General features: G+C 40.1%; 1 protein-coding gene across 1 annotated transcript in view; it reads left to right on the top strand.

Moving 5' to 3' along the window:
* CSMD1 (CUB and Sushi multiple domains 1) overlaps positions 1 to 13655 on the top strand; it is a 915553-nt gene that overhangs the window by 864427 nt on the left and 37471 nt on the right. Inside the window, exons 54-58 of the mRNA XM_035109950.2 lie at positions 1862 to 2035; positions 8201 to 8389; positions 9048 to 9221; positions 10560 to 10742; positions 12989 to 13165. Coding sequence (XP_034965841.2) covers positions 1862 to 2035; positions 8201 to 8389; positions 9048 to 9221; positions 10560 to 10742; positions 12989 to 13165 — 897 coding nt within the window. The remainder of the gene's footprint in view (positions 1 to 1861; positions 2036 to 8200; positions 8390 to 9047; positions 9222 to 10559; positions 10743 to 12988; positions 13166 to 13655) is intronic.

Genomic DNA, 13655 nt, shown 5'->3' on the forward strand with positions numbered 1-13655 from the left:
CAGTTACAGCAGTCTTAAAATGTGAGCTGTAACAACATTATTGTAAACACCTTAATATTGCAAATAATATGCAGCTGTTGCATAAAGGCTACTAAGGAATGAAGGGAACAGAAGAATATTGCAGTTGCCATATTTTTTGATATGCCTTTACTTGCAAACACAACAGTTGCAAAGTGTTGGTCTGTCAAGAGGTTGGCAATGTGTGACAACAATAATGATGATGTGGTAAGACGAGACACAAGGGCTGAGACCTTTTGTTTCTGGAAGGCATCACAAAAAACAGCATCTGTCAAGAGTAATGAGGGGTGTAAACCGGAACTGACTGAGTGGAATATGCATTTGCCGAAAAGGACAATAATCTAAATACAAGCGTCCTTCACTACCGCAATTTTTACAGACAACCTCAATTTTGCATTGCAACAGCATACCACATATAATCTCTTCTGGCATCTCACTGAATTGTAGGATTCATGGTGAAGAAAGTGTCAGGTAACAAAAAAAACCCTTAATATGTTATTAGGAAAATTCAGATCACTCAGGAGGACAGATCACTCAGCAGCTATCAGTTATGAAAGCTAAAGATGGAACCTCCATACTACAAGGCAATATGCCTCTGTTTTCTAGTTTACCACTACGTACAGCAGAATATAGATATCATTACCATGTCTGTTTGTTCTCCTGGACAGAGTCTTTTTGTTGCATATTAAAAACATTCCTAATTTCTAGTAGTTTTAAAAAATAGTCTACTTTTAGAATTCATTTCCTTTAAAAATAACTCTTACTATGATAGGGAGTGTACTTTGAGATGCACAACTACACACACAAGGAGGAAATGTTGTTACTTAGATTTCCAAGTCTACGCCACTTGTGAACCATCAAACCCAACACAACCCACCAGCCATGTATGGCAGGCAACCAGAGGCTTTTCTTTTTTGCTGCCTGTTTAGAACTGTAAAAATGGCAGGGAGTGTCAAACATCCAGCATAGATAATACTATACCCTCAAGGTAGGAACTATGTTATATGCTCTGTATTGCACCTAGTATGATGTTGGCACCATATTTATATCACATAGATAGTGGTGATTGTGGTGTAGTAAAAGACAATGTTACACTTTAGTCTTGTGGCTGTGTTTATCTCTTGTGAACTGTATTTGTTATAGGATGACTTAATAGCTGTCTCCTTGCGACCCCTTACAGATAGGAAGAACCACCACTATTTCAGCAATGGTTTATCTTTTTTTTTTGTTTCCCCATTATAAAGATTCAGGTCATTATTTGTACAGCACCCACATAGAGTCTCATCAGTTTCACCCAAACAGGAGCCCTACAAATTGGCTTTCTGTGGGGTGGGGGGGGGTCAGGGAGCCATCACACTTTAGCTATCCAAAAATTGGATTTCTGATCACTTTTGTTTAACCACCATTTATGGCATTAAAAATACCAGCATGATCTCCTAACTTCCATTTTTCACATTTCAGCCTTGGCAGTACAGACTGATCCAAAAGGAGCTCAATTACTACCAGTTGTTTGTTTGTTTTCAAAAATGCTATGCCTCCTTGAATATTCTGCCCATCAGTGCAGGCTATATTGTAATATAGATCCCTTTGTGCACGCATATGGAGTTCTTGTGTGTATCGGCTTCCGCTTTAGTTGGATGCAGCCATTCTATGAATATTTTCCTGATTCCTCCTTTAAAATCGATGGGGAAGCCATTGCAAATGGGGTTGTTCTGTGCGTGCATTTAACCTCTCCGCACGCAACATATTTTCTGGATTGAGGCACCAGAGTGTGTAACTCGTTCATGTTCTCGACATGCCCTTCCCAAAAGCTTGCAATCTGTTCTGTGTTTCCTTTCAAAAGCAATCACATGTGGCCACCCCGGAAACCCTGCTCACGGAATGACCAATGGCAGTGAGTTCAATCTGAACGACGTTGTAAACTTCACCTGCAATACTGGGTATTTGCTTCAGGGCGCCTCCCAAGCACAGTGCCGGAGCAATGGGCAGTGGAGCAGCTCCTTACCTACATGCCGAGGTAAGATTTATATTCATTTTTATTTTTAAAGTACAGCTGCTCTTCCTTGATAGTATGATGCAGTTGGAACCCTTCCCTACCACCCTTTCTAGTCATTTTGGAAATTTGTAACTGGAAGAATTACTTCCTTTGGAGAAGTCTAACCTATTTGAAAATAAGCTGTTGCTGCTTCTACAGCTTCTTCTACTTCTGTCCAGCCCTGCCCTCCATCAACCTATCGCCATCCTATAGATCAGTGTTTCTCAACCTTTTTTGGGCCACGGCACACTTGTTCCGTGAAAAAATCACGAGGCACACCACCATTAAAAAAGTTAAAAAATTTAACTCTGTGCTGCCCTATATTATAATTATGACTGTAAGAAACACTTGCCAAATATTGCTTTCCGGAGGGTCAGCGCTGCGTATTGGCAGCCGCCAGGCTCGTTTGCACTGAGCTTTGGGAAAGAGGAGGAGAAATATTGCTTTCCTGCGGGTCAGTGTAGTGTATTGGCGGCCGCCAGGCACGTGACAATGCAAATCGCCCTTCTCGTCGCCGCACGTCGCCGCACACCAGCCAGCGTCTCGTGGCACACTAGTGTGCCACGGAACAGTGGTTGAGAAACGCTGCTATAGATTGTGGGCAGGCATCACCATTTAATTAATAATAATTGCACAGATCCTAATTTGGTACAGTGGTACCTCAGGTTACGAACAGCCTAGTTAATGGACTTTTTGGATTATGAACACTTCAGACTTGAAAATGAGTGTTCCGTGTTCTGTATTTTTTGGGGGGTGGGGGTATACAAATGTACTCTGTTTGAGGGTGCACTTCTGTGGAGGAGAGCATTCCCCACAGAGGCTTGGGAGGGAAGCTGCATGCCTGCCAGCCACCTGGTTGGGCGCGCAACTCTCCCCCATGCCACTGTGGGAAGTGCGCACTCTAGGGAGCATTTCTCGCAGCAGCGTAGTGGGGGGGATCTGTGTGGATCCCAGTTCAGCTACTGGTTGATTGATTGATGGATGGATGGATTGTGTGATTGTGGAAATGGATAAAAGACCCCCATCCAAACAATGACTATCATCAGTGCAGGTAAGAACGTTTTTTAATTTTTAATTTTATCATCTACAATACTGTTTTATTTATTTTATAGTACAGTACATTGATTATTGCTTTCATTTTATGGATCAATGGTCTTGTTAGATAGTAAAATTCATATTAAATTTAGGGGTATTTTTTTTAAAAAAAAGTCTGGAAGAGATTAATCCATTTTGCATTGCATTGTATGGGAAAGCACACCTTGGTTTAAGAACACTTTGGTTTAAGAATGGACTTCCAGAACGGATTAAGTTCGTAAACCAAGGTACAACTGTATATAAACAGTATTATGGTACAAATTACATGCACAGAGCTGTAGCCATAATGATAATCTCAGCCACAGTTGAGGTATAAGAAATTACAGTATCTCTCTTTCCCTTAGAAGTTTTTTGCACGGCATCAGAATGGTGATCAGTCTCACAAGGAGCTCTGGGGGACCATTTTCTTGTGTGGTTTTAGTTAGTGTTCCCTTTTACATATGTATTAAGAAAAAAAGAAGCTACTGCAAAGTTGTTGTACAACAAAAACCAAATTTCAGGCAGTGTTAGAAACAAAGAAATGCACGGGGAACTTGTTTCTCTACTGTAACCGGCCAGCTTTTAATGTAAACCTTGGGGTGTTAGGAACAATTTGTCTTTGCTAGAAAAGTGAAAATTCATATTCCCCCCCTCATTTATTTCTGTTTAAGGAATTTTTTATGTCACCTTATCATGCAAGAAAGGTTTGAGGAGCAGGAAGATGAACATAGGATAATTTATGCTTTTAAAAGACAAAACAAAACCCCAACACAACCCCTTTTTGTCATTGGGAAATGCTAAGCAAGGTCAAACTTCCTCCATTGAGTAAGCAACTAGAAGCTACAAATTTTGACAAATTTAGCTATTTAGTTAAGCTTTAGTGCTGCTGGGTGAACTCAAGACAGGATGGCACATTTCAGAGAGCAGAGTTGTTATTTATAATGTCAGCTCTGAGCTAGGGTTATGTGCATACCTCCACAAAGTCTAGTAGTCCGGTGTAGTAGAGAAAGTTGTTGTGTGTGTTACAGGGTTTTTCCAGATGAGGGCTTAATTTCCAGATAGATTGCTGAAATATCACAAACAGCTTATGCACAATAGTGTGCTTTCTTTTTACTCAGAAATTGTAAATCTGGATTAAATTGGGGAGGCATTTTGGTGCCGATGGTATTGTTTGGGCATTGTAAAACTTGCATGCATGGGGAGTACTAATATCACAATAAACACACATCTGGAAGCCTCTGTAGTGTATATTTGGAGACAATACTCTTTTGTAGTAGCACTGTGTTCCTTGCAACCTGTATAAAAGATAGCAAGCCTCATATAGGTATAAAATCAGGCACATACCAGTAACTGCAGCTTAGAATGCAACCCGGCTGGTGCATACAATCCAGAAAACATTTTCTGTAATACTTACTAGCTCATAAGCTGTAATTTTAAATCTTTATGTGTTTTCCAGTTGTTGCAAACCATTTGGATTTTTTTTTAAAAAAATGAAATTGTAGTATACAAATGTTTTAATAAAAATAAATGCACAGATAACGAAATAGACACATTTTATTCAAGTGCTAACTTTCAATGTGAATTCATAAGAGAGAATTCCCGTCTGTACAAGTATTTAAATAGGGATGGGATATAGTGGTGGATGGAAATAATGAGTAGATATGAAGGGTTTGTGAGGATCGACTCCTTTGCTTCCCTGTTCCTTAGCATAAGGGCAACAATGATGAGTTTCACCAGGTACCAATGCTCAAAAGAACAATAATATTTGACTTTGGCATCGAGGGTTTGAATCCATGCCAAATGAGGTTCGAGTGTCAACAGGGCAGATTTAAACGTCCTTCTTTCTTTATTTCTCAACAGACTAAATTCAGAATGCCTGCATTTATTTCCTATGTAACTCTTGGCAGCTGTCATTGAGAGAAAGCAATCTCCTCTCTTGCCTTGATTTACAACTGGGTCCCTTGGGTGAAGGGCAATCAGGGAAATCAGCTAGTACAGCTCTATATTTGAAGCAGCTTAAATTGAGGCCGCAATTCATTCATTCTTTTCCCCCTGGTAGCCTTAAATATATATATGTATATGTAAAGAAAAGGGCTTTGTCCCTTCGAATTAAAGGTATATTTCAGACTGTTGTAAGAGTATCTTCTCTCCCGATTATTGCCCCTCACTCAATTTAGGTGCAGGGCAGGGTTGGCAAGGTATCCTTGGGATGAATGTGAAAGTTCCCCAGTTCCCCAAAACTACTTCTATGTATGAGTAGGAATCACCCACAAAGCCAGAGCCAGGCTTCTTTAATTGGCAGGTCAATATCATTGCAATCTGCAGTTACGACAATAAAAAGTTGGAGAGTGAAATAAAACGCAGAGCAAAAACCATTTACAGTGGTACCGTAGTTTACGAACTTAATCCGTTCCGGAAGTCCGTTCTTAAACCAAAGCCATTCTTAAACTGAGGCGCACTTTCCCTAATGAGCCACCGTTTGGATTCTGTTCTTATACCGAGGTAAAGTTCTCAAACCGGGACACTATTTCCGGTTTTGCGGAGTTTGTAAACCGAATCGTTCTTAAAATGGACTGTTCTTAAACCGAGGTACCACTGTAGTTGGGCAGGCTTCTTTCTCATTTAACAACTTAAGTAAAGACAAGTCAGTTGAAAAAGTTTACATATTGCATCCTGACAGTCACTAATGTTATGAGAGTTTCCCCTGGTGTAGGGATACAATTACCAGATGAATATGAGCCAAAAACCAAGTCATAGCTACAAAAAGGTGAAGCTGGTAGTTCACTGGGGAAGTTATATGTGTGTGTATGCCAAGCCATAAGCAGTTTGTGAGTACAGCTCTAGAGCAGTGTTGATTTGCTGACTAAAGAGGTCAAGTGTTAAAAGACTTGGACCTTCTCTAGAGAGAGGGGGGGAAATGGAGAGAAATATCAAGCCATAAACCACCTTTCTGCTTTGTTTGTCAGTGCCATGATCTATATAGACAGTGTTTCCAGGATTTTAATCCTCTTTTCTAAAGACGAGTAACCGAATAAACAAAGGATTTCACCTTCCTCTTTACACGTTAGCTGACAGTTGTTGAGGATTCCACCTTTTATGTTCTGCAGAATTTCAGCTCAGTGGCAAAGTAAACAGGTAGTGTCTAGGTAGCTGTTATTTGGGGTGGGGGGGAACCAAACAACTGAATGCTTGCTCTAACTCAGTGGTTCCCAACAGGTGGTCCGCGGACCCCCAGGGGTCCGCGAGCTATGCCAGAGGGGTCCGCAAGATGCTATTAGAATAAAAAATATATTAAATATATTTCGTATGATAACAGATTTTTTGTTTTGGCCGCTTCCTGCATGAGCAGAGTCTAGCGCAGAGTCTGTTTTGCAAAGAGGCGGCGTGCACATTCTACTAACGCTCACCTCCCCAAGATGCTTTGCGCGCGTCGGCTTCATTTGTGCGCTACTGCGCAGGTACCCCGTCTTCTCCATTCCCCTCCCTCCTCCCTGGCGCGCGCTGCCTCTTTGCAAAACAGTAGTGTTTGTAAACAAAGCAAGCATTTTCTTCCATGTGTTTCATGAAAAACAAATATCGGCTCAACATGCGGTCGGATTTCAGAGTGAAAGTTTCAAGTTTGGAACCTAATATTTCAGAAATAATGGACTCAAAGGACAGATTTAACTCATCTCATTAAGAACTGAAAATTAAAACTAACTGTATACTGATGGAGTACTCTGTTGTAAGTGTAAAAAACGTATAAATATAAAATATAAAAAGACTCTTAATTTGGCTCTCACTTTTTAATTTTAGGATTAGGAATTAATGGGGGTCCTTGTCACAATAGCGGCTCGATGAGGGGTCCTCAAGAAAATTTTGTTGGGAACCCCTGCTCTAACTGATTACAGAGAGGACCGAAACATACTGTTTTTTAGTTGCTGCTGTAAGCTTCTGGTCCTTGAATGAACAGGTTCACAACTCCTACAGCTTGAGGTTTTCTTAATGGTTTGAGTTGGGCATTGGAAGAAAGCAAATCTCTTGTGCCTTTAAGCATCCTTTTCTAGCATGAAAATATATTCATGGGGAGGAAATTCACCTTTTGACACTCTGTCTAATAGATATATTATTGTGTACAGTCCCTGGTTTATTTTGGGGCCTTCCTCCCCACTCACAAAATAGAGTACTATTTTGCATATCGCACAAAATGTATGCACATTTTATGTACATTTTTACCCTCCTTTCCAGGTGAGGTAGCCCAATCCGCACACAGGTGTACTAAATCCGAAGCACTGCTGGTGTAGACTTGCATCTCACTGAAATCAGTGGAGCTTGAGTGTGCCTAATTCTTGTGTCGCTGATACTTCAATACCTTCCTGATTCTCAGTGTGTGGCTTTATTTCCTCTTCCTGCCCTGTTAGCTATGAGTTTGTCCATGTGCTCCCAGCAATCCTATCTCTGCTTCTTACTGCTTCCCTCATCTCTCCCTTCACATCATTTGCAACTTCATCCAACCTCACCATTGTTTATCTAAACCAGGCATCCCCAACCTGTGGCCCTGCAGTTGTTTTGGCCTACAACTCCCATGATCCCTAGCTAACAGGACCAGTGGTAATGTATGATGGGAATTGTAGTCCAAAACATCTGGAGGGCCGAAGGTTGGGGTTGCCTGATTCTAAACAAATACACCATTGATGTTTTAGCCTTTCTCCTCTTTTAGTCTGTCACTCACCACCACTACTATTTGTGGGTCTTAAACCTTTACTTTGACCACAGCTTTCTCTGTGCTAAAATGTAAGGGACCATACCACTTCTCTGCTGTTTTAATGCACATGACACTCTTTGTGCTAAATAGAAACACCACAGTCATCAAGTTAACGGAAATCGTATATTTCTTTGCATATTTCCAATTATGTAAAGCTTTAGTGATTTGCTATGGAAACCCATCTACCAGCAAAATGTCGAATCAAATGTATTTGGCATTAATTAATGGCTGTGGTATTGTGCTTTCAGTAGCACTGAATTGTACATTGCATGCCATGAATATTTTCCTATGAATTTTTCCATTCAGTAGTGAAAAACCTTGTATTTCAGTGGTGAACTGTTCGGATCCAGGCTTCGTGGAAAATGCCGTTCGCCATGGGCAGCAGAATTTCCCAGAGTCTTTCAAATATGGAATCATTGTGGTGTACCACTGCAAGAAAGGATTTTATCTTCTTGGATCGTCTGCTCTGACTTGTAAAGCTAATGGTTTTTGGGACAGATCACTGCCCAAATGTTTGCGTAAGTATCCAGCAAACTGAATTTTTACTTTGTTTTTTTCACCAGAAGGCCAGGAAGCATCGGTTATCATTGAAGTGCATGTAAATAATTGATTTCACAATGTCGGTATGCTGAATTTTGTCCTGCACTCGGGAGAATTTACTTAACAAGGTATCTTCTGTCGTGGGCAATAGTATACCAGCCATTACCAGAAACAGAAGGCCAACACAGCTGATGTTTTTTTCCATGCAATTTTCCTTCTCAAACCCAGAGCTCTGGTTGAGAACCTACCCAAGCTCAAATTTAAACTATGTATTTTTGTTTACTTGTTTTTAAAGATCCAGATTTATATAGGACTTGATATAGTTTGCTTAGTTAAGATTTTAATTTGCTAAAATGGTTTTGTGAACGTCATTTTGGCCCAGGTAAGAAGAATTGTAAAATTATATCATGCCTACCTGTAGCAGATCTGTTTCATCACAGTTCAAATCTGCTTCTCTATTAATTTGTTTCCTGCACTCCAAGGTTTGTGAAGAACAGATGAAAAGGGCAGCAAGAGAGACAAACAGAAATGATTCATTCATACAATTGCATGTTTATTGTGCAGAATTGTAATGTTATATTTATAAACCTTTACAAGAACAGCTATAAATGCTAATCCTGTTTTTCTGCACTGTAGCAATTTCTTGTGGACACCCTGGAGTCCCAACCAATGCAATTCTGTCAGGGGACAAATTTACGTATGGATCTATAGTTCGCTACTCTTGTACAGGAAGTCGAACTCTCATAGGAAACTCTACTAGAGCATGCCAAGAAAACAGCCGCTGGAGTGGAACTCTCCCTCACTGCTCAGGTACCTTGGAAAGCACTGACTTAATGTGACCTTGTAGCTGAAATTATTAAAACTATTCCCTTGCAGCAGATTTTAATGCAAGTGAAGTTTAATAAGTCAGATTTTATGCTCTTTGGTTAGCCGTTCACTCCCATTATAACAGTGATTTCTTTTAACACCTTTTTATATCTGAAAGACGATCTGTTGCTGAGTCCATCTATGGTCTGTAGGGATACATGTTGTCTGCAAAGTTTCTCCCTTAACCCAGCATCCATTTAGAGTGTGTTATATGGCTCAGTAGCCAGTAACTAGGAGTGCCTCTAAATGCCAAGGATACTCCCTGATTTTGGAAGATCAAGTGAAGTACGCTTTTTGTATACAGTGGTACCTCGTGTTACGTACCACCCCCCTTACGAATGCTGCAGGTTATGCGCTCTGCTAACCTGGTAGTAACCAGGGTGCGAACGGAAGTCGCGTTCTGGCAGCAGTGGGAGGCACCATTATAGAAAGCGTGCCTCATGTTGCGAGCGGTTTCCTGTTACAAATGGACCTCTGGAATGGATTAAGTACGTAACACGAGGTACCACTGTACAGACATATCACTAATGTTTGTATCCTTCGTGCTGCTGTTGGGCATGATTTTTCTTCAGTTCAGTTGGGATCTTCATGAAGCCATAAGAATGAGGAGAGAAGATGATCTCAGCAATTTGTGGATTGTATGTTTACCAGCTCTGCTAGTTTTTTTTTTTAAGCAATTCTCATATATTATATGCATTATTATTATTATAGACACTCGGGTTTCCTAACATAATCAGCACAGCAGTGCATATAACTGCATACAAATATTTATAAAATGATACTGCAGAAATATGGTACCAGATGGGGCTTCACTCTTGTCTAGTATTATATGTATAATATTTGTGCATATAATTAGTCTGGCTTTTAAACAAAAGCAGAAACACATTCTACATGCACTTTTCCTACACAGGAGAAAGGTTCTGGGCAGGCACACCTTCTTCCTAACCCTGCATCTTGAGGAGAAGAGTTCTGACATGGAATTTTCAGCTGTTCTCTGATTATATTCATTGTGACATAGACCTATGTTAACTTAAATTATTGTTAAGTCTCTGTTGATCAAACCTGTATTTGGTAGGTAGACTTGGCCTATTGTGGCTCTTGAGCAAGAATATTTGTTTGATGCCTTGTGTTTTGTAACGTGCCTTCGGGGCACACCTCAAAACACACACAGAATTTGAAATAGAGCTTAATGTCTGGCTGGTCATTAGCCGATTGACACTAAACTGTCCTGACGCCTTGAAAGATCCTGATAATGACCCTTTTGATACTTTGCATTTACAGGAAACAACCCAGGATATTGTGATGATCCTGGAGTGCCATCCCATGGGTCCAGACTTGGGGATGAGTTCAAGATAAAAAGCCTGCTACGTTTCTCCTGCGAAATGGGTTATCAGCTGAGAGGTTCCCCAGAAAGAACATGCCTCCTTAACGGATCATGGTCTGGCTTGCAGCCAGTATGTGAAGGTCAGTATCAGATTCAACTCATGCAATTGCAACCGTATAATCCATAAATATGATACTTGGTGTTCTTGGAGCTATTGTTTGTGCTTGAAAGTACATTTAACTACTTGCTTAATTTCAATCTTGGTTCTTAATAAAAATGATCAGGTTTACCACTCTCCTTTATGAGTCCCACACCTGTTAATACAAGACACAGGTGGTGCTGTGGTCTAAACCATTGAGCCTCTTGGGCTTGCCGATCAGAAGGTCGGCGGTTTGAATCCCCATGACGGAATGAGCTCCCATTGCTCTGTCCCAGCTCCTGCCAACCTAGCAGTTCAAAAACATACCAGTGCAAGTAGATATTGTTTATATATTATTGTACCTTTAATACAATAATATATAAACAATATTGTAGCAAAATGTGCAATGATCTTAAAAAAGTATGGAAGTCAAACAAAATAATGGAAGTATGGTGGTCTGCTAAATCATCATGGTTGCTGTGGATTTGAAACTGTTTACCTCTAAGTTGATCATACTTATAGCAGAACGTAGGTTTGCTATAATGTGAATCTGATGGAAACTTTCTGATGGAAAGAAGTCTACCACATTCTCTTAACCACCCATTAGGGCTAGAAGAAAGAAAACACAACCAATAGTTTCACAAAATCTTAAAAGACGTTGTTCCAAGCTGGATGTGGCTACAGGCTGCCAATTACTCACCCGTGGTTTAATGAAAAGTTTATTGTCTTGTCTAAGCTCACACACAATGTGGGGAAGGCATTTGCCTTGGGAAAGTAAATCAGAATCCAAGAAGGCCTGCACGTATCATAAGTTGAGAATAAGAACTGTAGGCAAGTTTTGATCTGGATTCACATTTTGTCCTTCATTCACCTTTCTTATCCTTGCCAAAAAAAACCCTCAGTACACACACAGGTCACATACACAAGTGATTATGAACCTCTCCTATTTTAATTTATTATAAGCACCTGTTCTCCTTTCTAGCCAGTAATCCATCTCCCCACAGCTTACAGCTTGTTTTTTGCCAGCAGAACGTTTCACCGTTCTTTCATATATAGAATTGATGTTGTGCATTTAAATACCAGTGTTTCTGTGGGCATTTTTCTATGAGTTACTACAAAGTGCATTTTGAGCATCCTATGAACTAATTTGAAAGAGAACATAGAAAAGTCTCTGGCTGTACACTGTAGCTAGTGTGGGTTGGGTTTTTCCCATCTTTTGTTTTTCATTCATATTAGGAAGTAATTTTTTTTAATTAAAAAAATCTGATTGGAGAATGATGTGAAAAATGCCAGTTCAGTTAAATGCCTGAACTGGGACTAAACTGATAGTGACCTATTTGTTCAAATTGTATTTGTGACTGCATGCACATACATGTGCAATTTGCACCAAAAGAGGGGTTTCTTACCTTACACAGATATCTTTATTGTTGTTGCTACCAATGTGGTTCCTCCAGTCTAATATCCACCTGGAGACTGAGTTAATCTTCTGAACCCTCAAGCTCTTAACAGAAAAGCTGAATTATCAAAAATCCCACTCAAGGACCTTAGTTGGGGCCCCTTTTTGGCTCAGTCTTACCTGACATGACTCAGGTTTAGGCAACTGTAATCGCAAGAAACAGAACGAATCTTCGCTTTCCTTCCCTCACAGCAAAACCATTTGCAGAGAACTGTACTCGAGCCTGTTTTCAATACCATAGGCTGGAGCTGTAACCTTTATGAGCAAATTATATTAGGAGTGAGACTGTGTGAAAGGCAAGCTGCTGTCTAACTGAAACAGATAACCTTAAGGAATACTGCAAGGAAAGTGAATTCCCCCTTTAATGGAGAATTCAGTTTTGCCCAGGCAAAAACTTAGCAGGTGAACACTAAAATCACCATAGCCATTTCTGGGGGCAAATTGGTGCAAGTTCTCTCAATGCATATTTAAGACTACATCTTTAAAAAGAGGAGATGTCTATGAACAAACATCCCAGTGCTTTGACTACCTGCCACCTTCAATTATTTCTCCCCCTCTCTTTTTGTGCCCCGTTTTTCCTAATGTATGCAAAAGGGATATATTGTTACCTTCTGTCAATAATGAAGTAGAACGGTAATATGAGCCCAATATAGGGCATGCATATTTTGATAACTTCACCACAAACTAAACAATTGAAAAGCTTTGGTTTCCCAGGGTTTGTCCTGCGTCAGTTTAAAGGAGAAATCAAATTTACTTTATTTTGCTTTCCCTGTCTTCCCCACTTTTGACAGCTGTATCTTGTGGCAATCCTGGGACACCAGCCAATGGCAAGATAGTCTTCAATGACGGAATTTCATTTTCTAGCTCAGTCATCTATGCCTGTTGGGAAGGTTACAAGACTTCAGGACTAACTACGCGACACTGTACAGCCAACGGGACATGGACTGGCTCTGCCCCAGACTGCACAGGTTGGGATGTTATACCCTGTTAACAATATGCTTAAAGGCTGAAAATTGATGTGCTATCCTTGTAGAAGGAAGAAAAGTGTTTTCTTTAACAACAACAAAAAAGGAGGGAACAGTAAATTATACTCTTTCATCACCACATATGGAGCCTGCTCCTAAGTATGTATGTCCGAAAGAAAATCCCATTGAGATTGAGGCTTACTCCCAAGCAAGTTTGTTTAACTTCGCAACCATAGGTTACCTCACCCTTATATTTGCAGTGAGTAAACTATGCTGACATTCTGGGACATACTCCCAAGTAAACATGCATAATATGATTGTGCTGTAAGGCTTATTTTTCTGCAAGCACACCTGCAAAGAAATTTTCTTGGTCCTACCTGTAACATTTTTGCAACAACATACATGAAAGTAAATTGAGTGAATTACCTTTTTGACTCAATACAGTATATATCTGTGAATGCTTAAATCACATACAAATCAAAAAATATTCTTT

Source organism: Zootoca vivipara, chromosome 3, assembly GCF_963506605.1.
Source record: "Zootoca vivipara chromosome 3, rZooViv1.1, whole genome shotgun sequence".
NCBI lineage: Eukaryota > Metazoa > Chordata > Lepidosauria > Squamata > Lacertidae > Zootoca > Zootoca vivipara.